At 40.9% G+C, this 25,778-nt stretch overlaps 2 protein-coding genes across 11 annotated transcripts in view; one reads left to right on the top strand and one right to left on the bottom strand.

The window, feature by feature from the left end:
• Nucleotides 1-19,686, bottom strand: part of CEP290 (centrosomal protein 290) — a 99,756-nt gene extending 80,070 nt beyond the window's left edge. The window contains exons 1-17 of one of the 8 annotated variants that reach the window (XM_059726147.1): nucleotides 19,584-19,686; nucleotides 18,494-18,559; nucleotides 16,409-16,539; nucleotides 16,188-16,265; nucleotides 15,417-15,486; nucleotides 14,526-14,572; nucleotides 13,021-13,164; nucleotides 12,233-12,286; nucleotides 6,400-6,552; nucleotides 5,912-6,094; nucleotides 5,240-5,329; nucleotides 5,025-5,147; nucleotides 4,346-4,469; nucleotides 2,716-2,888; nucleotides 1,234-1,396; nucleotides 421-521; nucleotides 253-340 (exon numbers count right to left, since the gene is read on the bottom strand). In XM_059726147.1, the coding sequence (XP_059582130.1) occupies nucleotides 253-340; nucleotides 421-521; nucleotides 1,234-1,396; nucleotides 2,716-2,888; nucleotides 4,346-4,469; nucleotides 5,025-5,147; nucleotides 5,240-5,329; nucleotides 5,912-6,094; nucleotides 6,400-6,552; nucleotides 12,233-12,286; nucleotides 13,021-13,164; nucleotides 14,526-14,572; nucleotides 15,417-15,486; nucleotides 16,188-16,265; nucleotides 16,409-16,510 (1,693 nt within the window). In that variant the 5' untranslated portion in view covers nucleotides 16,511-16,539; nucleotides 18,494-18,559; nucleotides 19,584-19,686. Of the gene's footprint in view, nucleotides 1-252; nucleotides 341-420; nucleotides 522-1,233; nucleotides 1,397-2,715; nucleotides 2,889-4,345; nucleotides 4,470-5,024; nucleotides 5,148-5,239; nucleotides 5,330-5,911; nucleotides 6,095-6,399; nucleotides 6,553-12,232; nucleotides 12,287-13,020; nucleotides 13,165-14,525; nucleotides 14,573-15,416; nucleotides 15,487-16,187; nucleotides 16,266-16,408; nucleotides 16,540-18,493; nucleotides 18,560-19,056; nucleotides 19,238-19,583 lie in introns of those variants that run through there. The other 7 variants (XM_059726145.1, XM_059726144.1, XM_059726141.1 and 4 more) reach the window with 7 other exon arrangements.
• Nucleotides 19,687-19,885: 199 nt separating this feature from the next.
• TMTC3 (transmembrane O-mannosyltransferase targeting cadherins 3) overlaps nucleotides 19,886-25,778 on the top strand; it is a 66,320-nt gene continuing 60,427 nt past the window's right edge. For 2 of the 3 annotated variants that reach the window (XM_019480894.2, XM_019480897.2), the window contains exon 1: nucleotides 19,886-19,987. The gene's annotated coding sequence lies outside the window, so the exon portion shown is untranslated. Of the gene's footprint in view, nucleotides 19,988-20,149; nucleotides 20,213-25,778 lie in introns of those variants that run through there. The other variant, XM_019480896.2, reaches the window with a different exon arrangement.

Consider the following 25,778-nt stretch of genomic DNA (forward strand, 5'->3'; position numbering starts at 1 on the left):
CAGTGGAGCCATCATAAGTCAGAGCAGGTAGCAGGCCAGAGAATTAATACAAAGTACGCCATTCCATCTTTCAGATACAAATGGAAGTCTAGGCCAAAAATAGTGAGTCAGTTTCATAATTTTTAAATACATTTGCAAATGAGCACATTGTCAAGTAATGCCCAGCAAGACCACACAAAATCACTTTGTCGCTGGTCTGAAAAGGCACAGTGCAAAAATCAATCAAAATACAATGCAACGATTACATCCTACCTAATAATGCAGCTCTTTTTCCTTTCTCCTGAGCCAGTTTACGAATCTGTTTCTTCAGTGCAACTCTTTCTTCTTCTAGTGTTTCAATCTGCATATATTTAAACATTAATAAGCATTTCTCTCCAGCTGAATTTATAAAACCATATTTAAAAATAGGCTTTTACTTGCCTCTTTCAAAAGAATCTGGTTTTCTGCTCTGTACTGCTGTTGTTTCAGTGTTTTGCTCTTTCTAAATTCATTTAAATTGATCATTGTCTTTGGATCAAGACCTGAAACACAATACAGACTGTTTTACTTTAGCTATAGTTGGTTGATTTATTAAGGAGAACTAAAAACAGTAGATTACTAATACTACAGACAAAGCATACTTGGAGACTTAAACTTAGGCCACATACAGGCACCATGTTTCTACTGGGAGAATCACTGTTCTCCGTGTAAAAAATATCAGTGTACAAGCATTCACTCAGTTTCTCCTAGGGGAGAAAAAAAATTTCCAACAAGTACCTTAATTCACATTAAATTTATCTGTCCACATTTTTCAATGCAGTATTATGTATAAAATAAATACATGTACAAATAAATGTAGTTGGCTCATATTGTACCATTTGATTGGATTAGGCAGACTATGCATCTTGGAATGAAGAAAAATTTATTCAGTCTGTTTATTTCCTATGCAACACCCCCCCCCCCAAAAAAAACAACAACAAACAAACCCAAAACAGCTCAGCAAAGAATAGCTTATTTCTGAAGGGTTTCCCTCTCCCCTTCGCCCCCACCGCACTTCTGTAGCTTCTTGGCTGTTCTTAATAAATTAACTAAAAACAATTACTTAAATTCTGACAGTATGGATAAAATTACTTCCATATAATTAAGGCCAGATAATAGCCTAACTCTGTGACACATATGGTAAAATTTAATGGACAAGACCCTGAGCTTTCTTGACGATGACAACAAACGTAACTAATGACAAAAAATCAATACCTAGACGTTCTCTGAGGTCTTCATTTTCATCAAGAAAATCATTAATTTTAAGTTCCAGTTTGTTCACTTCTTTGATTAAGGCTTCTATCTCATGATCTCTTATTTTAATCTGCTTTTTTAAATCTTTTATTTCAACCACAGCATCTTCCAAACCATATATTCCCTGTAACGGTTCCAAAGTGGATATAGTTGGAGATATTTCTTATATAAAAAAAAAACCATAAGAAAACTATAATTTCCTATTCCGTATTTTAATAGTATTTCTGAGCATTAAAAACTAAATAGTAATATTCTAATATTAGAATAATATTTAACATTAGCTGAAACTAATTAATTATTAGTAAGAAATGCTTACTGTCCAAAACAATTACACTAGGTGGAAAACAAAAACAAAAAAAAGAGAAGGACAGTATTTAGGATAGATAAGAAGTAGATATGGAGCAGGAATCCTGGTTGTCTCTGATAAAAAAAATTCCTAATTTTTGGATTTAAAAACGTTACCCAAATCCACATTTTTCCATGATTAAAATGAAACACATGCATACACACACACACACACACATATATTAATTAGTGGTGTTTCAAAAATTGGGGATTTTTTTTTAATCAGAGAAAACCAGGATCCCTGATAATGAGTAAGCAAAAGATTTCATTTTGGAGGCTATTGAGTTAGGATTATGGTGGAGTAGTTGATCCTGTTGCCAGGCTTGACCTGTAAATAAGTACATGATTTTTCTAATCAGTGAAAATAATACTTGTTATTTAAAATGGGAGTCTTTTACTTTAGAAAACTATGTTTCCTTCATCATTTAAGTGTTATTTAAGGTCACAAGCCAGAGTGTATCTGTAAGCAAAGAAACCATTACAAGATAATTGATTCTGTTCAGTTCCAGACTTTCTAGAATAGTTGTGATCTCTACACAGGTGGACTGCCTTCATTGGTTTGAGGTTAGTTTTATATAACATTTGAAGAATGTAAAAATATAACGCATAGCTGTAATCAAGAAAAGGGAGTAAAAACACCATCTGCTTATTCATATGCTTACGTCTCTGTAATATTAGATATCCTTCTAGGTACAGCTGAAGCTTTTAAGAAGTTGTCCCCCCCTCCCCAGACTGTAAAACGAGGTTCTCATCAGCTTACATGGTGACTCCTCAACAGATCCTCACCTTGCCTATCCAATTTCCATCATTTCTGAATGACAGCTCTATTTGGTCAAACAGTAGTTTAACAATTTGCCAAGGGCAGCTAACTTAAGATTCAGCTGGCTTATCCACCATTTAGAGCAAAGGTAAAAAGAGTATGAATAAGAAAATACAGAATAAGCAGCTCTTTATTAAAAGTCTGTTTTGCTTTGTTTTGTTTCTAAACTGTGGTACAATCGTTAGAATGTCACAAAATGATCTGTAAAGAATGATAAAAACTACTGATAATAATAAAAACTAATGATAAAATACAATTTTCTCAAATAAATTGTGTACCATTTCATAATCTTTCATCCGCTTCAGAGTCTCAATAAGTTCTCTATCCTTCTCCATAGCATCTGCTTCTGCTAGTTCTGCTGACCGTTCAGCTTCTTTAGTTTTCTGTTCCAGCAGCTGCAATTTTTCCTGTATTGCTGCAATGTGATTTTGCTGAACTAGAGAAGAGAAACCTGGGAAAAAGCAATAATTCGTTTTATATAAAAATATTTTATTTTTTAAAAGTGGTTCCTGATACAAGGTAAAAAATGCCTCAAATTATTTTGTATCTGTTTTGATTTCCACAAATTATTTATCCTCTTCTGAAATAAATAATTACACAGACATTCAGATTAAGGCTTTATTTTTTTATTCTTATTACTTTAAAAAGCAAATTTAATAAGAAGCTAGTATATATGATGGACTACTCTATTCAGCTTAAGTTCAATGGCATCAGTTATAAGTTTTTTTTCCTGGATCAGGATATTCTTTACTGATCATGTAGTGCTACAAATACTTATATATTTGCTTCATTTTATGCACCGTGAATTCTCCTTTAAGGCCAACTGGAGTTTTCACAGCAAATAGAGTTATTCTACTGCTTACCTCCCCTTGTAAAATAGATCATTCTGTTTCAGCTTAAAGAGATCTGCAACCTACAACCAGCAGGGTGGATCCAGCCCCAAAGCCATTTAATTTAGCCCATGAAGCTAGGACATTGGCAGCAATTCAGTGATGGGGGAAGTAGCATCAGGAACACCAGCTAAGTTGCAAGCAGCAATTCCGATCACTCCAATAGGTTGCCTGCCCCTGGCTAAAACTAATACCAAAGTGACAAACTAAACTTGCAAGCAGTACTCATTAAAACAGCAACAAAACCAGAGAGGTTTACCTTCAATTCCTTTCTTTATACAAGTATAACTTTCTAAGGTAGACACATCCTAAAAAGTATGTTTGGCCACATCCTTAACTGCTTTAAAACAGGAAGGGGAGCTGCTGTTGCTCAGGAATGCACATCAGCTCTTACAACCCGTTATACCTGCTTTGTCCTGCAGCAACACAATTTAGCTAAATCATACTAATTTTAACACTAAATGAAGCAGAAGTCAAGTTGGAGCAGTTTTACTATGCTTGTAATAATAAAGAACCACGCAGATGTAATAACTATAGTCTAACAGCTTCTATCAGATACAGAATTGTTGTATCTTTCTATGCCTTCAGTCTATGAAGAATCACAGTCCACATTGGTAAGTTACTGTTTTCAGAAGGAGTTTCTAATAATTTTTACATTCTATTTATGCAGTTTCAAATCCAAATGTACTTACAATTTTTAAAATAAAATTTGGAAGATCTGCTTTTATAAATGGTATTTATGAATAATGTAGTATTTATGAATAATTATATACAACTCAAGTGACATAAAATAGTCTATAGAATTTAAATAAGCCAAATTATGAACAGACTTTTGACATGTTAACAGGTATTTTAAAAGCTGGCTGCATTTGACAAATGGAAATGGGCAATCAGAAAGGAGATAAATGGTTTTGAATACTTTAAAGTAATCTGATTAGCATTTAAGGGGAAAAAAGGACTTTGATGCATCTTTTCTAATTATTATTTTAAGATGTATATTAAAAAAATATCAAGTAACCTTTATCTTTTTGGAGTTCATTTTTCAGGTCTTCTATGATCAATGCATTTTTTTCCATGTCTTTTGTATATTGTTCTACTTGCTCAGTAAGCAACCTGATATGACTGTCTCGTTCCTGTATACCCTTGAAAAAAGACAATTATTTGGGGGGGGTAGGAAATGGGCTTTATGGTTTAATGATGAACTACCAACATAAAATAAATGAATGCTTCAAGCAGAAAGGCAAATGAAGGGATGAAAAACAGCTAGTATAAACATTGCATTAAAAAGTTAAAGAACTAGCACTTAGAGAGTTCAGACATTATGTATAAATGCAAGGCAGCAAAAAACAGTACAAGATACAAAAATTAAGTGTATATTTGATACATACAGATCTATGAAAAACCAATAAAATATTATTTTATAATTTAACTGCATTAACTGGTTCTGGTTATGTGGCTAGATGATGAAGTGGGCAAATAACTAGACTAGAAAAGTCAGAACACCAGTTACAGAAAGTTCAGCTAGTGGACATGGAGAGAAGTACATTAGGCTAACCTGTCTCCCTGAGTAAGTCAGCTCGCTTCAGTCATCACACGTGGACTTCTGGTGTTTGTAAAGTAGAGAAGGCTGATTATATCAAACTAGTAGTGTGCTTAATGAATAATTCATACACAGGTACTTGTGCATAAAACAATACCTGCTGGAGCACCATAACATTGTTTTTGTCTACATCAAACTGGGCCATTTTCATTTTCTCCCTCAGGTTTAACAACATTTGCTGATATTCGATGATCTCATCATCTTTTGATGCCAAAATTCTCTGCAAAGCACATGAATAAATAAGAGGCATCTCAAAAAGTTCCAAAAGATAACACACACAGCCACATGATCAGAAACATATGATAAAAGTACCTTCCACTCTTCTACTTTTTCATTTACAGCTGCCATGAGTGGATCATCTTCTTCATTCTTTGCTTTCAGTTGGTCTGATAGCTCTTGCACCTGTATATATTAGCGCTTTGATTAGTACCACAAGAAGCATGCATCCATACTGTTTTTTTAAAAACACATATTCACTCCAAATGTACCTACTATACTAAGCAGCAGTGTAAGAACATGGCCAGGTACCTGGGGTGGCTGCTGCACTCAGTAGCAGTGGCAACTTCCAGCTGCCAGTCCCACTGCAATCAAATAAATCACACACCTGCAGCAAAAGCCAGTTTTTCCATCTTCCTCATCCCTGTCAACATCTGGGGCAGTTGCACTACCCTAGTTACACCACTGATATTAAGCTATAGTATGTAACAGAAGTTATGATTCAGTTAAAGGTACAGTATGCTAGTATTTTATTTGAAATTATTTCTCTGTGATTTATATTCAGATCCATCTTAAAACATTGTGCTACACTGAAAGATAACTCTCTATGTAAAAATAATTTTTTTCAACAGCACTACTATTTCAAACTGGATAAAATAAGGTGGACATTTTCTGCTAGAAATAAAGTTTACTTTTTGAAACCTAACAATATATTGTTTAAAGTTAAGAATGTCACTTGGAAGTATTATCTGTCAACCGATTCCTTACCTGAAATTTATACTGTTCTTTTTCTTTTCTTAACTGATCCATCACAATATCAGATTGCTGCACAATAAGTTTCATTTTATTATATTCATCAGTCATCTTTTCCATTTCCTGCACTGATTCTTCCAAATTCTTCCTCATTTCTTGGTTTTGTGCTTCTAGTTTCTCATTGGTTTCAGTCAAGTTCTGCAAAGATAAAGAAATGCTATTTAAAAAAATAAGTGTCTTGGTACTTGACATAGTTTATCAACAGTTCAGTTCAAAGAGGGCTATGGTTAAACCAGCATAATTAACTTCCTCAGTTGTCAAGAAAATCAAAGTCATATTGGCAGAGCCATGTAGAAAAATATACACTACTGCTGGACACTAACTTATTTATTGGGGGAAAAGGTGTCATTCTAGAACCATTTAAGAACATTACATTTCTTCATTTTTTCTAAAACACATTTTCAATGGTTGTTATAAGTTTATCTGGAACTCAGAAACTTTACCTGAATTTCATCCAAATACTGGACAAGTTCATACTTCTTTTTGGACAACTGAGATCGGTAATCAGAATCATCTCCTCGTCTCATCAGAAGTGTCTCTTTTTGTGAATCTATTTGTCTCTGATAATCAACTACATCCTGGCGAAGTTGTTCATTCTGCACATAAGGCAAACCCAAAAGAGAGTAAGTAAAGGGAGAGATTGAAAAGATTCTGTTTTTCTAAAAAATATGACACACAGCTATGATTCATTCAAACAGTTCATTCAAATTCCTACGAGCTGGTTCTATATACTTTGGTATCTCACCTTTTTTCTTATTTGTTTTTTCTCCAAATTAAAAGGCAGAGAAAAGAATCAGAATAAAAGAGAAGAAAGCAACAGAAAATTAGAAAAAGTACATACACATGTAAGATGCAAGCTAAAAATAGAAGAAAATAAAAATAAATGAATAGATTAAAATGTAAAAGTTAAAAAGAACAATCAAACCCTGTACAAGAAAATAAGGATAGCAAAGACTTCGCTTCTAGACTTAAGCAGTAAAAATAGTTTTTGTCTGCGGACATTACATTTCTGAAAATGTAGTGTGGGAGCTAGGTGTTTATTTCTCTCTAGTTTTCCCCTCTCCTCCTCTTCCACCCTTTCTCCCACCCCCCCAAAAATGAAATTTCTGCAGAAAATTGAAGTATCTTCAGTAATTACTTACTTATCAAAACTAAATGTTACAGTTAGAGAAACATATTATGTATAACATAGCTTATAAAGAGAAAGTACTACTGCATATATGTATGAAATGTAAGAAAACATTTTTTCATAGGATTATGATCATAGTTTAAATGCAACTATATACAAAACCACGTATTCGGTAAACAAGTAATATGACTTAATTTACTTATTCATGCAAATATTGTGGGAATAACAGCATAACTCAAGATTTATTCTCAACTCAGAATCTGTCTGACAAGATCCACAAGATTCTAAACTATCAGCATGATCTCCATCTACTTCTTTAAACAGAAGATTTCCATAAATTGAAACAAGTAACATTTTTTTAACCCAAGCCTGCTTCTTGATTTTATGAACATATGTCCAAACATTGACCAGTTTCTTATGTCCAAACATTGACCAGTTTCTTTCACATGCTGTAGAAGCTGGATAAATCCAAAACAGACAAGAACATGAGAAGCCAGAGGTTCTGCTGTTTCCAGACCTTGCCACAATGCTGTAGGAGCAACATACATTCCCAGATGAAACTTTTGGACCAAGTAATTGAAAAGGCTCCATATGCTGCACAACTTGAAAATACTTTCCCATGATGGGTGTGGTTGGCTTGATAAAACTCGCCAAACACTTAAATCACGGATGTCAAAAGTCACCTTGCATCCTGGACCAAATCTGAACTATGGAGTTTCTTGCAGGCTGAATCCAGCCTGGGGAATGAAGCAGCAGCAGCTTGGGCTCTGACCCAGGCACATGGCATGGTGGCAGTTCTGGCTCCAGCACTGTGCTTAAGGCCCCCATTGCAGGTCCCATGCCAAAGCTACATTTGCCACCATGTGCCCCATGCTGGAACAGCAGCTCTACCTCCAGAATAAGGCATCAAGCACACAGTGGTGGTGGCGGCAGCCTCAGCATGAAACTGCAATGGGGTTGCAGCAGTGGCAACAGGCCAAAGAGCAGGAGGATGATCAGGGCTATATCAGCCCTTGCTCACCCTTCTACCACTGATCACCAATGTCCACTGGGGCCCAAGGGCCCTTGATTCTACAACAGTCCACTCCTCTAAGCTATACCTCCAACTTTCAGTGCTCTGCTGATAGCCTGGTGGGCTGGATTGAGCAGCTCCATGGGCTGGATCTGACCCATGGGCTACATCTGACGTGTCAGGCTGTGATCCTGAACCCAGGTCCTCAGCCAGCCTGGCACAGCTGCTCACCCAAGTCTACCACCTCCCCAACTGAGCATCCAGGCAGGAACAGGTGGTCAGAAACTTCCATCAGGGCCTAGTAAGGAGCCCGCTCTGTGCCAGAGTGGCCAGCTAAGGTCAACTGTCCCTTTACCACCTCGAAAAGGGCCCCTGACCCAGAAGAGGAAGTGTCTGGGCAACAGGGACCAACCTTGTACTCATAGGCAACTGGTAAGGGGTGCACAGGTGTGCACATGCCCCACCTGATGGGGCTGGTGCCCCCCCAATGGCCGACACTGATGCTGATGGCAGCGCTGGTGCCCCCCCTGACAGGGCCACTGCCATTGGCGGCTTTTGCAGGTGCCTCCCCAGATGCAGGAGGCACCAGTCACTCATGCTTGTACTCAAGCTACTTTGTCCTCAGCTTGAGCTTCTACCAGCTCTGATTGATTCTTTGATTACCCAACCTGGCTCACCCATGGACCCCGAGTTTGGCTTGACCATTCGGCTCCCTACTCTGACTCCTGTTCTGATCTTTCAGATATCCAACCCAGCAGGCCTTCTGACTCCATGCTTTGCCCAACCCTCCAGGTCTCCGACTTGGCTCCTCAGACACATCTCCTGGCTTTTGGCTTCTTGGCTCCCCTACACTCCGACTCTACATACTTCTGATCTCAGTTGCTTCTCCAGGCCCTGGGTGAATCCCTGACCTGGCTGCCCATGACCTGGCATAACAACACCCCTGCTGTAAACCAGGGGTGTTGCTAGCATTGCTAGCATTACTGTCTTGGAACCTCTCATTTACGACATTTGTTCTCAATAATGGCCCGCTATTCAAAATGCTACCAATCTGTAAATAAAATCCTTTACTTTCATTTTTTTCATGAATTGTGAGTGCAGAGACACTTATATTTTCAAAAAACTTGACTTAAGTTTGGCCATAAATTTAGTAATGCTTGAAAAATGTTTCACTCAATTCAGATACAGTGACTGTAGAAGAAATTGGCTGTAGAATGATCAGAGGGTGCTATTAGTAAACCCAAAAGACATCATTATCAAGTACAGTATGTCATCACTTTTAGGGTCCTCAGTAGTCACCATTTCCTGAAGCAGTTTTTTTTTTAACTTGCAAATACTATCACATTTACTGAATTTGTTAGAAAGTTTCAGGGTTACCACATCATTCTTACCATGCCTGTCTGCTTGCTACTTAAAAATGCAGCTAGAATAAAAGTATTTTTCAGGTATTTTACTACTTATTTTGGTCTTTTCTAGATCGTTCACAGTGTGTCTAACCTCATAAAATCATTAAAAAGGAGGTTTAGGCCATGAGAATGATTTTATTATAGTAATATGTGAACATTTGTCTATTATGATGGCCCACATGTTCACATTACTAACACTTGACTGGCAGAAAAGCTACTCTCTTACTTCCAACTGTCACTAGCACCAAACATTTTTACTATTAATACACTTCACAGAATATCTGTTCTCTCCTGTTTCAATATTCAGTTAAAAAGCTAGTTGAGGTATTACAATCAAAGTCTGGCACATTCCCCCAGAAATGTTTCAATTTAATCTAACTACAGCCAAAATCCTTTGTTTATGTTTTCTTCTAATAGTTTTACACTGTAAAATACTGAAAACTAGTATACTGCCCACCAAGAACTGTTTTCAATAACTAATATGGGATTACCAGAAGCATGTCACTCTTGTGTAAACTTGATCAATTTTTTCTCATTTCCAGATGTCATCTTGTCATTAGGAGTCTTATTGATATAGCTGATTGACGTACATGTTGTTTTCCTAACGACTGAAAAACTGAAGCTGAATGTGCATCGCTTCTAGATGATGGTGTCACAGGTGCAGGATGACTTCTGGATTTAAAATGTTTCTCACAAGGGTGACCATTGTCAACATCATCTGCATCATGCTCTTCTCCATGACCTTCATTTCCACTCATCTAATTTTTTTTTGTCTGCAAGCTATTTCATGCATATAATGTATTCGGTGTTGGTCATCCTAGTACCATTTGGTTGTCCTAGTAGCATTTGAAATGCAGTATTTGAAAATTACTAAGTGACTCTCGATGTAAAAACAAAATGTTTTCAAATGTTAGAAGATAGTCACAATATTCTTGCTGGGTTTGGTTTGGATCCTCCTATGAATCCCAAGGTCCAGACATGGAGGCCAAATCCATTTTAGCTCCTCAGGATTCTCTTCCAAGATCCAACACATACAGCCCTCAACATATCTGCCCTAGTAACTGTACATAAGCAGAGGAGCAGGCAGAAAATGTTGTTCCTTTCCAGGACAGAGGGTATCAAATCTGTGTCCATAAAGAGATATCACCTTTAGGCTGCTCACAAAGGTCAATGACAGAGACATCAGCTTCATGGCAGCGACTGTTTCCCACTGCCTGCTTACTCTCTTGCTGGAGCAAACTGCTTTTCTGAACAGAAGTCACCAGAGGTAGGTGGGCAGCAATCGCACACTTCACTCATTCCTTTTCTCTATTAGTAAGAGTAGCACCCTCTACTGACCAGTGACTGTAATAATATGTACAGCAGGCTACACATCAATACTTACCTGGCAGGGGAAACAACATGTATCTGGGTCCATGAAGGTAGTTTTCTTTAAGCCCTCCCTGGAATAACTGTTCTTCTGCCATGGTTTAGTACCTGCTGAGGTGTTGGGGCTTAAAAGCCCATTTTATGGAAATGGCAGATTCCTCCCTAGCTTGCTCCTGCAGCCGTGTGGCTGAGGGCAGGCAAAACTTGGGGGCATCCAAACCCCAAGCCGGGCTTGGGTCTGCATGTAGGATGCCTGCCAAAAGACTTTGGAAGTATCTGAAGCCCCTGGTAAGGGTGGAGGAAGTTTTCTGGTTGTAGGGCCACTTATGGTTCTGGACTGACTCATGGATTTGGACTTGATTTGGCTTGGAACATGAAAAATTTCTTTAACCCCCCCCCCCCCCCCCCCGCAGGCTACACGTAGATAGAAACTAGTACTGAAGTATACAAAATGTTCTTAGAAGTGTCCTAGTATTGTAAAGTTTGAATTAAGACTTGAAATACTTCATGTGAAATAAGAGATTAGTTATTAGAAAATATTTTGGAGTAAATAAGTGACCTTGGAAAATGTTAAGTCCGCTTAAAGTCAATTATCTGGATATTTCTTAATAGGGACAAATCTAAGTTCTAAGATTTTCTAAGCATCTTTAAAGAAAACTTTAAAACTAACTTTAGGTGGGAGTAAAGCACAATTTCACATAGCCAGCCAATACAATACAGAATACTAAAATCATGATATTAAAAAGAGAAAAGGAAAGAATGGTGAACAAAATACAGCAATACAAGTCAAGGAAATAGTGTAACGTAATCATGATGGTCTAAAAGGGGATCTAACCAAAAGATACACATTAGAAAGGGGGGGAGGGGAGAAACTGCACAAGTTCCCAAGCACAGGGAAATAAATAAAGCAATAAAATAAGAAGCCACGAGAACATCTACAAGGAATCTACCCTGAGATATCAGTTTGGCTATAGTTGAACTTAATTCAGAATTTTCAAGTAATGACATTTACCCCGTAATAACATAAAATATTAATTTCAATTTTTTACAACACTAGAGCTTGAAGGCCCCATCAAGCCTGGGACTACATGTAACAGGCCATGCAAACACAGACACAGTTTCTGCCAGAGATTTCACGTCACCCATTTCAGAGAAGTAAATCTCAGCTATCCAATTCTTTCTAAGCAGATTCTTTTTTAGAATTTAAAAATTCACATTCCCTTAGCATCAATACCCAAGCAATATACCAAAGAAAAATTAGACTATGATCATTCCAAAACTTACAGAACAAGATAAAACATATGAAATTGTATTAGCTACATGAGCTGTTTAAATCTAATTATATGAATAACTTTACTAACCTCCCTTCTTAATTTGCTGTTTTCATTGTCAGCATCTTCATTTCGAAGGGCAAGCTAAAATAAAAGGAATGGTTTCTTATTTATATAAATAATAAAACTTAGTCTCCATATTATTACAGAATCTCTGAGCCAAATATTACTTTTAGACAGATATATTGGGAAAGTCAATTAAACTACCTAAATGTATCTTTAGCTTAGAATTTCAATTCAATATTCAATAGAGTATGTAGTGCTTGTGTGAACTAATTCAACTCCTATTTACTTATGAGCTCAACTGCACCTAAAACTCCAACATGATTTATAAAAAAATCAGTTTCTTTAACAGTACTTACAAAATGTAGAAGCACTGTATAAAATCTTGATTATCACAGTACCTCAGCAACATGGGCAACATTGCTGCCATTTTACAAATGGAGAGAGACAAGTAGATTAAATGACTTTCCAAAAAAAAGCAAAACGCAAAGTGAATTTGTACTGAGATAGTATTAGAATGCAGGTATTCTCAAATCACTCACCAACCCCCCCGCATCAAGCTTCTTCTCCAAAAACTTAATTTATTTACTTATTATTTTGACACTCAGAAACACAAAACAATATGAAAATGGGACTTGCAATTGTATTGCAGTCCATTTGTTTTTTGCTTAAAAACCCAGTTAAATTTTTATAGGCTGTGGTCCCATTTAATCAGTGCTTTTCATTCCAGTGACTACTTTCAGAACACTCTTCCAGACTAAGTTGCCCTAGAACTTTTATCAATTCTAGAACTATTTCTTTAAAATTCTTCTTACCTGTTCACTGACTTTCTTCTCTTTTTCTAGCTCTTTTTCCATATCTGCTAATTCTCTCTCTTTTTGTTCCAACTGTTTTTCCAACTGATGGATCTCATCACGCAAAAAACGAGTGTCACGACCACCAGTAGATCGCCGAGCTACCTTAAGGACAGAAACAAATATACATTTTGCATTTTCAAAATAAAAAATTCAGGTCACTTACCAAGACTGATTTACTCACATGAAGGTAATGTGATTCTTGCAACCCCGGTCACATGTAATCAGTGATAATTCCTACCAATTTCTAGCAACTAAATACTCGAGTGATATTACAGAATCCTCTGATACCCTGTATACATAAACACCTCTCTGAACATCTGTACTTGGTATATATTCAAAATCAGTTTTGAAATTAAATACTACGCAGAGAAAATGCATCTTTTTCAAAAGCAGATATAGTTTTGATTTGTAATTTCCCCCCACCCCCACTTTTTATAGAGACTACACGTTTGAACTAAAGTATAGATAACATAATACGCTGATCTTACCTGTCTTTTCATGAGTCCTTAAGTCAATGACACTTTAAATCTAAACATCTATCCAGTTTTGCCAAATGTTTGTCTGTTTATAAATATTACCAACATTTCCTTTACAATTTAAAAACTGAACATTTTTTTAAACTTAGAAATTCAGTGTCAAGAACTTTGTCATGACCCAAAGGTCTGATTTTTTGTGTGTGTTTCGGCACTAAGAATTATCCCCGTGGGTTTACAGCTTCATTGCACGGAGGAGTTCTGCTGCACAGAGAACCCGCGTGCAAAGGAGAGAGTTCCCGCCACTTTGCAGTTGTCTTTGCAGGGTGCATTTCCCTTTGCAACACAGAAATGCACGGTGCAAAGGAGTTCCCGCTCTTCGCATGCAAATTTGTTCCTCGCTATTGGCTAGCGCTAAATTATTCCCACGTGGCGGCTAGAGATTGGCCTGCTAGCCGTATAAGAGGCTTGAGCAGTTTCCGCCCAAGCCGAAGAGGACTCCGCATCCATCTCGTGGGGACTCTGGGTGTGCGCGGCAGGGTAATAGAAACCCTGTGTGTTGCTCAGAGGAGTTTGGCGGCCTGATCCACCGCCCACTTCTTCCCTTCTTCGAACAGAACCTTCTATAAGACGTATTGACGAGTTTTATGCGCACTTGTCCTGGACATCCGGAGTTCTGTCTGTGTGGAGCCTAGCAAACCCCACGTGACTGTTCGTGTTTTCTGTTGTAACCGCAACTCAAGCAAGTCTCCAGCCTGCACCGCGACCATCTCGGTGTAAGTAAACAATCTTAAAATCAACCGTTACGTGTCTGTGCCTAATTCTAGCTTGGCGCCTGCCCTCTCCGACCCGGCCTGCCGGCCACAGCCCGCGTGCAGAGCGACAAAAGGGCCCGGGTTCTGACCCGGCCCGCACAAACTTCACTAAATTCAAGCTGAATAAACATTAAAGATTTAACAAAAATTAATTTAATATAAAAAAAAAGCATACCTCCAGTTCATTTTCTAGTTTCATCATCCTTGCTTTCAATTGATTTTCTGTTGAAATAAAACAGCACACAGTTATTCAGAGGCTTTAAATAAAGTAAAAAACCAGATACCTCAGCTAACAGTGACAGAATTCAACCATGTGTATACAGGCAGTCCTCGACTTACAACGTTTTGAGTTACAACATTTTGCACTTACAACGTTTATAAATTGACACCCTGTTTCAACTTTATGACATCAGTTTCAACTTACAACGCTTGAGCCGATACGACACCACACCATCGAACAAGTTTGCTGTGTTGCTCATCTCCCTGGAGAACATCTGTCCAAACTTGCTTGGACACTTTCTTAAAGAAAGCAGACAAGACTCCAGAAAAACTTGCAGCTAAGACTCCTGAGAAGACTCCAACCAAGAACCCTTCAAAAAGTCCAACCAAGAGCCCTTCAAGAAGTTCAATAAAGTCACCTCAAAGAAATCCTTCCAAATCAATAGGATTCCTATTTACGATATAAATACATTAAAGTAGCTACATTACTCTTCTATAATTAACAAGTACAAAATTCTGGGGTATTTTTGGTGAAAATGGGGTATCGGGCCTTGGTTCAGGAACCAACCTCCCATTTATAACATTGTTTCTTATGAGAAAATTGGTTCCGAGTAACTACGTTTCGACCTAAGATGCGGTTTTCAAGAACCAGTTGTGTCGTAAGTCCGATGGCTGCCTGTAAACATTTACGGTAAAATCCTGACTCTACTGAAGTCAATGGCAGCTTTGCATTTCAGCTCAACAGTTTCAACACTTCACTTACAGATACTTCAGTACAATACATCATTAGTTACATAATCCATGTAACAAAACATTTGTGCACCTTATTCAGAAAAAATATATTTACCAACTTTGGCTTGCTCCTCTCCAGCTTTTTCAACTTCTTCTACAGCCAGCTCCGCTTCTTGAACTTTCATCTAAAAAAAAAAAAAAATACACAGAAACATTTTACAAGGATTAGCTTTAGCTAACTTCTGAGATGTTTCTACAAGCTCATGAGAAAGCACCACAGACTCATTTAAGTACTAAAGGAAACATGTACCCTTTTTTATTGAATAAAAGCTCCGAAATGTTTATTAGAGCCACATTGGCATGAGAGTTAGGACTCTGCAATATCATCTTTAGACACATGTCCATAGGAGTTATATTAACTACAAAGAATTCTATGGTACTTTATATAAATAATTCTATGGCACATTTTGGAACAGAATTCTATGGCACATTCTACAGAAACGCCAGAAAATGTCCCTACAAAAACAGACCCTTTAACCTACATGGCTGCTAGCAGTGCATTTTTAATACAACTTAAGATGTTATCATATGAAAGATTTAGAAGCATGGTTTTAGGATGGCTGCATTTCCAATAATTAATTTTAAACCTCATAAATTTAAAATTACTCTAATCTAGGTCTAACTTAAATCTTCATTGCACTCGTGTATTTTGTACCTGACAAAAATATAACAGAAAAAAAATTATTGTTGCACATATGTATTCTTGGAGTCACATGTGTGACATGAAAAAAGTAATTAAAAATGCATTTACTCTTAGTTTCATGTAGCAGCTCAGCTCAAGCTTAAAAAGTATATCACACTTTAAAAAAAAAGAATTGATACAAACCTTCATTAGTGACTGAGTAATTTTAAAAAGATGTATTACTTGTTCAGGATTTTCACTTTTTAGGTCATTTCCTTCAACCTAAATAGACAATAGAATGATTTCCATAAATAACACAGAATTAAACAAAATTTATACTAATGCTAAATCTTTGTGGAACCAGAACTGGTTCACTAAATATGCATAACAAAAACATTTACATTTCTTGTACTTCATACACGTACTTTGGACACAGTCTCCAGCAATCTATCCGCCAGTTCCTCTTGACGTGGAAGAGCATCTGGGTCAACTCTCATAAGCATCTTCCAGTCTAAGTTGGGGGCCATCTTAAGTTTAAAATAGCTTTGTTTCTTCCCTGAAACAACAACAAAAATAATAATGATCATTACATTAAAGCTAAAACAATTGCCAAACGCAAGAAAGTGAATCACAGGAAACAATACAAGACTTTACACCTTCCAAGGGTGAACTGTTTCATTGGTTTACACTCTTCCCACATCTAGATTACTTTTGCAAGCATGAGGGATAGAAATGTTCTTTTCCTTTTAAATAAAATCTTGGATACTGCACAATATGAATGCATCACTGGGAGATATATATACAAGAACCAGATCAAGCACTACATTGATACCTCTGTCTTATCATCTGCTTCTCACAACCTGTTGACCAAAATCTATCATGAGGGTGCTATTAAGCATTAGAAGCAATACACCCACCCAAGTGTAAGTTTCTTTCTACTGCCTATAACCAGCCAGTCTACAACTAGGTACTGCAAAGTTTTTGTGTATTATTGGACATTATGTGAGGACCTGGAAAAGATTTTACATGAGGTAGAGATTAATTGTTTGCTACTGTTCATTGGCTGCTCCTACCCAGGCTGACAAAGTCCAAATAGAGCAATTAGATCCTACTACATATAAATAATTTACTTATTCTCCTTATGAAAATGGCTCTCACAGTTGGAAAAAAAAACAAGCAAGTCAGTTGCTGCTAGTTGACGTAGAAAATTAGAACAGATATTTTGTGCAAATTCTCAGATAGGACCTCTGTACAGTGCTGCAAGACCTTTGAGATCTTTTTCACCATTCATTTTACTAAAGTTGTGGGAAATTTCTGCACTATTAGAAACTGATTCACATTCCTCTGCATTAAATGAACCCTGGGTAGAGATTTGCCAACTTAAAACTTCCTGCCATTACCATCCTTCAAAAACTTTCCTATAATTGTCTGAACAGTCTGCCAGAAAAACTTCTCCAGCTGTGCAATTAAGCTGGGATACAAATCACTCATTTTCTTTGCCACCTCTCGGTTTACTAGGAGTTTTAAAAAATATGCAATATATGTATATGTATATATATGGAGAGAGAAACATAAACCGTTTGAGATTAAGAACAGACCAGCGTCTGTTCTCAGGCCAGCATTTACGCAGGTTATGCACTTATCCAAACTTTCATTTAAACTATCAATATTTAAGTACACAGTCCTGTTAGTGCTGTGGTATTAGCAGCCCGGAAAATGACTATCCTCCCATCATTTTAAAGACTTCTAATAGTCACTCTTGGAGTTATTAGAAATCATGAAAATGAGATGAGATGACAATCAAGGAAATAAATACCCCTCATCATTGTCAAAGCTTAATAGCTGGCCTTTGACAGCTGCTGCTCCTTCGCTGCACAACTAGGATATGAAGTAGAGTGGTTGAAAGATACACAGGCCTCTAACCATTTTATGCATCTAACTCATATGTGGATAAGAAGAGTCTGTTACCATACAAGCAGGTTGCAATTTTTTGCCTGTTAGCACATGTATCAATTATTTGCATATGGATTAAATGTATAAACCAGGTAGCTTCTACTACCTGCTGTGTAATATAATTTTAATCCATGTAAATACATAATATCTGCGACAGAAAGGCTGAAAGGAAACAGCTGTCAAAAAGCTGCCCTTAAAAGCCTTGAAACTGACCAGAGCATGCCAATTTCAGGGCTGCTTTTAAAAGCTTTAAAAATGTCCAGAAGCCAAGTCATTATCAGGACTGCTAATAGCCCTGTACAGTACTGAAAAAGACTGAGATAGGATATTGTGTTCTTAATGAGTGCTGCTTACACTGAGTTTGGGTAAGTTCATAAATCAGGAAAATACACAGCCTTTTTATGTTTCCAGACAGAAAGCTATGCATTTAAACAGAGTACATTATGATGTCTGATTTCCCAAGGAAGATGTGACAATATGCACATATTTCTGATCTAAAAATTCTCTAAATTAGGGTGAAACCACAGAAGGACCTCATGCAGAACACAACAAAATACCTTCTGAAATAGGAGAACAGGTCTGTTATTTGAGAGAAAAGATGACAAATGAAGACAAAAATATTCCTGGAAAAGAAAGAGATGATAACCCTGTCAGAATAAAAAGCAGAAAGAGAGCCTAAGACAACAAAAAGGCTAATGACATCAGTACAATGATTATAAGAGACACGAGATGTAATGACCTAGAACCCCAGCCCCTACTGTTCTGAACCTACTGTTCTGAAAGAGCTCATAAATCCTTCACATGTTTAACAGCCAGGAGGCATCCAGGAACCTAAGCACAGAATCATCTCCCCTCACCCAGCGCCCATCTGGGGCAGCACTTGAACCACACAACCTGCTGCCTGGAGGAGAAGAAATCAATGGATTTATTATTATTATTATTATTAATAATAATAATATATTTTGTGTTCCAGGTCAAATCAGCTAAATCAGTTCCAAATCATATTGACTGAGCAGAAGTCAAGCGCTCCAAAAACCGTATCAATGGAGCAGGCAGAATTCAATCTTTCTAAACACCATGTATGGTGCTACAACCAGCATTCTCAGCCCCAGGCTCTCACCCTGGGACTTCACATCCTCCCAAATCCACTGGCAGGTGTCCTAGTTGCAGGCCCAGGCCCGCAGGTCTTGGCATTCGGATGCCTGCAGATGCTACAGGAAATCATCCTTCCTCCCAGACTCTTTAGTCCGGGACTTCAGATACTTCCCACACCTGGTCTTAGTGTGTAGTTTAAGTGACAACTGCTCTGACAGGAAAAAATGGACTTTCCCACCCACCCTCCTCGCCCCTGCACCGGCCCGTGCGCTCTACACGGAGCGAGAAAGACCTCGCAGGTCCGGGGAGCGAGATGAGCTCCACCGCTGCCCATCTCTCGGAGCCGGACACCCAGGCAGGCGACTCCTCTGACCCTTGCAGCAGCAGGCCCCGAGCAGCTGGAGCACCCCCGGCCGGGCACCCCCGAAATTGGCCGCGCCCACACGCCTCCTCCTGCCCCTCCGCGCGCTGGGAACCCCCCACTAGAGCGACGCTCTCCCCCGCCCAGCGGCACCCGAGGGACGCCCTGGCCTGGCCCAACCCGGCCCTCACTTGTCGCCCCGGGCCCTACGGGAAGCGGCGGCCGCTGCTAGGCGACGCCATCCACCAGCCCCGCTGCTTCCGAGCCCCGGATGGACGCTCGGCCAAGGCCAAGCCTACAAGCCCCAAGGTGCACGGCGGCACCAGGCTTGGAACGTGAGGCGCCGCTCGTTAGAGACAGCTGTGCCGCGGGCGAGACGAGCGAACTACCGCTCCCAGCATGCCCCGCCACCTGCCGGCAACTACGATTCCCGGCTGCGCACTACACCCGGCATCCTCCGCGGCTGGTGGGGAGGGAGGGAGATGGTGCGCACGCGCATTGCAGAAGGGAGTCACCGCCTCAGGCTCGGCGGCAGCGGCGGGGCTGGGGACATGGAGCCTCGCGGCTGGGAGGCAGTGTTAGCCTGCGGCGCCAGGTCTGGAGCGGCCCGGACGGGACGGGACGGGGCGGGGCGGGGCGGGGGCGCGGAGCTCGTTTCCGAGCTGGTGCTGCCTGCGCTGCTCCCGGGAGCTGAGGCCGGCCCCTCCCCCGGGGCGGGGTCGGGATGCGGCGCCTCGGGGCGGGCGGCCGGGGCCGGGGGCACCTTCGACAAGAGTGCGAGGCCCAGGCGGAGCTGCCCGGGGCTGCGGCGAGGCGCAGGGTGAGCAGAGCCGGAGCAACGAGCTGTCAAAAAGAAAAGGGCACGAGGTCTCCCGCGTGAGGCCAGGAGCTGCTGAGGGCCGGGGGCCAGGAAGGCGCGCTGCGCCGGGGGCCCTCGTGGCTTTCTCTGAAGCCCCTGGGGCTTGGCGTCGCCTGCCGGACTGATGAGATGCCAGGCACGGCGGCCCCGGCCCTCATAGCAGAGGTGCAAAGCTGCCTCTCCCTGTGAGCGCCTCTTGGGGCCCGGTGGTGCCTGTAGGGCCCTGGGTCTATCCGTGCACCTGGGATGGTCAGGGCATCGGGGCAGAGCACAGGAGATAAAGGGGTATAAAGCCCATCTTCGTGTCCGCGCCCCGCAGAACGGATTTGGTTACGAGTCTGAGAAGCTTTTCAAATCGCCAGTGAGAAGTTGAAAACCACGCGGAGGTGGACATTACCAGATGGGGTTGGAAACGCTCAGCTCTGTAGTTTTGGGGGCAGTCACAGTACACTCTGTTTTCACAGAGGTGCGAAAAAATGCTGAGCAAAAAATGTGTCTAATGTAGCAATGTTTTAAGTATGTAAATGGTTAAACAACAATTTTATTTATACCGTTTACTGTTTAGAAACCTCCAGCAGGAGCAGCCTTGGCCTATGCCCCTTGTGTCTTCACCATACAAGCAGCTCTGCGTGGGCCCCAGGCCACTGGCAGGGAGCTGTGGGTGGGGGATAGTGGTGTGGCTGAGCCATTTGGGGGTGCAGCCCAGCTGTGGAGCTGCGGCTCCTTCTCACCATCGTGGGCTGGGGCTGTGGACAGAGCCGGGGCTGCGGACCTCTCCTGTGCCTGGATCCCACCACCTCAGGGAAGCAGGGAGGTGCTGGGTCCCCCCACATGGGTCAGGCGGGGCCTTCCCATCCCTGTGATGGGTTTGTCGCCCCCTCATCTCCAGCAACAAGGTCCAGGTAGGGTGACAGGGTCCTGTGCCTTCTGCCGCACTTATGCCACTGTGGCCTGGACCTGAAAGGGCTGCTAAGAGGTCATTGCTGGCCCCTCGCATGGTGAGCACAGCCTTATGGCATTCTTTTGGAGCAGCAGGGATCCCAGGGGGAGTGTTAGGGCTGAAACAGCAGCCTCCTAGGCTGGAGCTCATGAATGCTGTGGGGCTAAGATCACCGCTCAAGGAACTAGCCTCAATCCCCTCTCTAACCTGGAGCTGCCTGCTACAGCTGCCATGGTGCCTCTTTAGGCCATGCCAGCCCTGCCTCAGGGCTGGGCCAGGCCCCAGGTAGCCCCATTGCCACAGACAAGAAGGGGAAGGACATAGTGCACCTGGCAGAGGCCACCCCACTGGGTCTGGACCTCATCTTCCCCCAGGGCAAGCTGGGGAGGGCTTGACCCAGCAGCACAGAGACTTCCAGGTCCAGATCAAGGTGGGACAAGCTCAAGGAATCTGTTACCTTGCCTGGGCCCCGCTGCTATAAGGGGCCTGGGAAGACCCTCCATGGAACTAGGAGTCTTGCTGCTGTGATGGGAAGGCTCCCCTGTGGGGGAGCCCAGCACCTTCCTCTGTTCTTTCCTCCCTGTGGCATGAGGATTTGGACACGAGGAATCTGCAGCTCCAGCCTTGAGGGCTGCGGTTCTGCAGCTGGGCAGCACCCCTTAGTGGTTTGGCTACACCTGCTGCCTCCAACCCATGGCTTCCTGCCAGAGGTCACTACACTTTGAGTTAACTGTTTAACCAATATAATTTGAGGAGATTAAATGGATAACTTTTAAAACAATATTTATATTTACATTCCTGATTTAAAGGCTGTGTTTCTCTCAGCTGTTCAGTCTATCCCACAGATGACCCTACCTGTTAGTATCATCCTGATGTAGTCTTTTTGCCTAATGCTGTTCTGCTACTTGAGGGTCTGGTGCTGTAATAGCACCTGGATAAGACAGGGAGATAAGAGAACTTCATGGGTGTTTGCTCTTCATTATGGAATTAAATTCAAAGTAAATATTCTGGAGTAATTGCATTGTGTGTCTGAAGCTTTACTCTTCTGTTACTTTTCTTAGCTCAACATTTTAGTTGAGTAAAATGTGAAGATGATGATGAGGGTTTTTCTGAAACATTTCTAGGGAAATAAAGAAAGAAGGTTAAGGCAGGGTGGCATTTTGTTACACTGTAAAGAAGCTGTATAACTGGCAGCCTGAGGTGTTAACATGCAGGTTGCAGGCTTCTTTCTGTCCAGCCAACGCTCCCTACTTCACTACCACCCTATTGCTCCTGCAGTGGCAGCCAGGGTCTCTGGGCTCTATCTCCCTCCTCCAGTTTCCACTTTCTGCTCCTGGTCCTTGGGGCAGGGTGGCACAGCACAAGGAGGTCATGGTACCCATGCTATGCACATAGCAAAGGGGATGGAACTCTCGGCTGTCTGTGCTGCATCTTAGGCTGTCTTCCCATTGTGCATGGAGGGAGGGGAGGAAAGGGTGTTGCATGCATGATGGTGGGGGATCTGCTCTGCATACTTTGTAGGGATGGGCTGCCTGTGTGGTGTGCATGGCAAGAAGTTGAGAGTGCTGTGTGTAGTAGTGGGGAGGGAGGAGTCAGGTCTGCTGTTCCCAGTTGTCCAGAAATTGGACAGCCCTAGTCTTTAAAGTGCCACCCTGCCTTGCCTTCTGCCAAATTCCAGACTACCAGGACCATCTCTAGAGAAAGAAAGATGTGCTGGGGACAGATTCCTCCCCCCACTTCCTGCACTTTCTAAGAAGGTGGTCACCTTCTCACACCCTTCTCTACAACTATTGCTCAGCAGTGGAATATTGGTTGTCTCCTTTGACAGCTGGTTCTTTGTCAAAGGATTTCTTATCCCATGCAAGCAGATGCAGCTAGGTAAGGAGAGAGGCTGTGCTGCTGTGCCCCCTCTTTGGATGCTCCAGAAATGACCTCATCTTCCATGCTATTCTTAGACAGAGATCCAAATATTGGTTGCTCATTGAAGTTGTTTGAGGTTGCAACTGCTAGTGATAGTGATTCTTGGAAGAAGATAAATCTGGAGGTGTATTCTGGGCAGGGAGGGAGAGCAAATAATACATTCAGTTTGTTATTCACAGTTTCAGTTCTGACTTCAGATAGTGGACTAGTGACATTATTTCTTGCAGCTTTTACCTAAGGAGGGTGATCTGACTTAAGGGGTAATTAAGTAGGGGAGTTCAGACGAACAGGGGATCCTGAACAAAGGCAGGTACTTGAAGTGATGGGTGTGTCAGCTCTGGCAAGGTACTGGCTCTATTAGTGCAGTACTTCCATGTGGGTGCTCTGTTGCTTCAGCCTGCAGTAATTGGAACAATCTTGTTTATCAATACAAAATCCAAAGCAATGCATTTCTCTCTGGCCTTTTCCTCTTGAATCATTCTTGTGTGTGGTCACAAAATGTATGCTATTTCAGTTAGTTAAGGGTAACCAGTTGTTACTACAGTAAATTTCCTCCGGGTAGATGAGGCATGGCTGTGCCCAAACTTGTTCAGGGTATGCCCCTGCACCCACTTGGAGCAGTACTGTAGTTCTACATTTCTAGTTTAGTATCTACATAAATGCTCATTCATACATTGGTTGTTTTCAGAAATACAAAACTCTAGAACTCTTGGTTCAGAGATGATACCTTTTATTAGACCAGTTAAGAAATCACAAAAAAATTATGTATTTTTCTGCAAGCTTTTGGGCACATACGCCTTTCCTCAGGCTTAGGGAAAATTGAAGATGGTAAAATTCCCCATAGTAGAAAATAAACTTCATTTTTGTACAGCGGAAGCTCAAGGTGGAAATCTGTTCCTCTGGGTTCAGGAGGGTGTTGGTTGTTTTCAGTGCTTTTCAAGTGAATACTTTATTCTTATGCAACTAGAATGCTTTAGTTTCAGGTTGGTTAATTACTATAAGATAACACACTAAGCTTCTAAGATTTACATAGAAATTACAGTTCATATTGTACAGTAATGCATGAGTCAACGTAGTTACTTTAGGTCCCCACCACTTAGTCATCTGCAGGGAATGGTATTCTTCAGCTATACAATCTGCTTGTAACACAGTGATAATACCTTATGTGATGAGCTTATTTTACTAACAATGGTTACTTAACAAAAGTGGGGAATTGAGCTGCCCACAGATTATCAAAATAATAATAAAAGTCTATCTCTGTAGGAATCCTTACAAAAAACTGCTGAGGTTGAGGGAGTTCAGCTTTTTGCAGCATTTAACATTATTGATGCTGGTTTATTATTAATGTTTTCAGTTGAAAGCTTTTGAAAGAAATCAAAAGATTAGGAAGTATTGGAGCCGTTGAATATTGATGAGATGCTAATTTTGTGTAATATTTTTCAAGAGTATAACATTAGCATGAGAATCGCTTCAGTCTGAAACTTTGCAATCAGTGTCTCAATGGAATTTTAATGGAGATCTGTATTTTTATCATGTTCCCCAAAAGTTTTGAAGAAGGTGAAATAAATGCTACAGGTTTTCACCTGTGGAAAAAGGTCAGTGGTAAAGCCAAAAGGTAAACCCTTCTTTTCCAGTGCCCTGTTACTGTTATGGCATGAAAGACATCATGAATTTATAAAAATTACTTGTATAGAGAGATTTCTTTGCAAAGTGGTGTTTATTGGATCATTAACTTTTCTTAATACACTTCTCAATCATGTTTAGATTAATGCTTTGTCACCAGCCTATTAGTGACTTCATACAGAACCTGAAAAGGTACATTACAGCTATAAAGTAATGTAAAAACTACCCTATTTGCCAAAATCCAAGGCTAGCCTGAATTTAAGATGGACCCCCCCCCCCCCCCGATAAATAGATTCTACACATGGATAATCTATTAATTTGTTATAATTTTCTGTGTATAAAATATAATTATTGGAGGATTATCTTACATTTATTGTGTCCCCCCAATGCAGGCAGTAGGGGGACAGGTGGTGATGTGGGCAGCAGTGGGGCAGGTAGTAGGGGGTGGGGATGTGAATGGTTAAATGTTTGATTGTTTAACCAGTCTTCTCAGTGATAACTGGTTCTAGCTTAGCAGTTACCACAGGGGCGGACAATTATTTTGGGCAGAGGGCCACTTACTGAGTTTTGGCAAGTCATCGCCGCATGACAGGCACCCAGGAGCAGATAAATACTAGTTTTCTAAATTTTTAGGGGCCCCAAAGGCCAGAAAGTGGCCTGGCAGTCCTCATCCAGCCCGTGGGCCGCATTTTGCCCATTCCTGGGTTATCATTTAGCCTAGGGATGGGCAGTCTGGGAGGGAAGGGCAGGAGAGGAAGCCATGCAGTGTTCCAGCAAAAACCAGAGGGCAGCAGTACTGACTCTACACTGCAGCTAGAGTGCTGGGCTAGGGCTGTGTCTTTGCCCCAGGCTACAGTCAGGTCAGAGCAGTAGTGTAGAGGAAGGGGGAAACCAGGAAAAGGGAAGTGAGGGCCTGAGGATGGAGGGGCAAGCACAAAGTAGGGTTAAGTGATGGGAGGGAGGACAGGGACAAGCTTCCTGCCCTTCCCACTACTCGGCCTCCTACTGCTTCCACATCACCTGCCCCCAACTAGGGATGTAAAT

This window comes from Alligator mississippiensis, chromosome 4 (genome assembly GCF_030867095.1).
Source record: "Alligator mississippiensis isolate rAllMis1 chromosome 4, rAllMis1, whole genome shotgun sequence".
NCBI lineage: Eukaryota > Metazoa > Chordata > Crocodylia > Alligatoridae > Alligator > Alligator mississippiensis.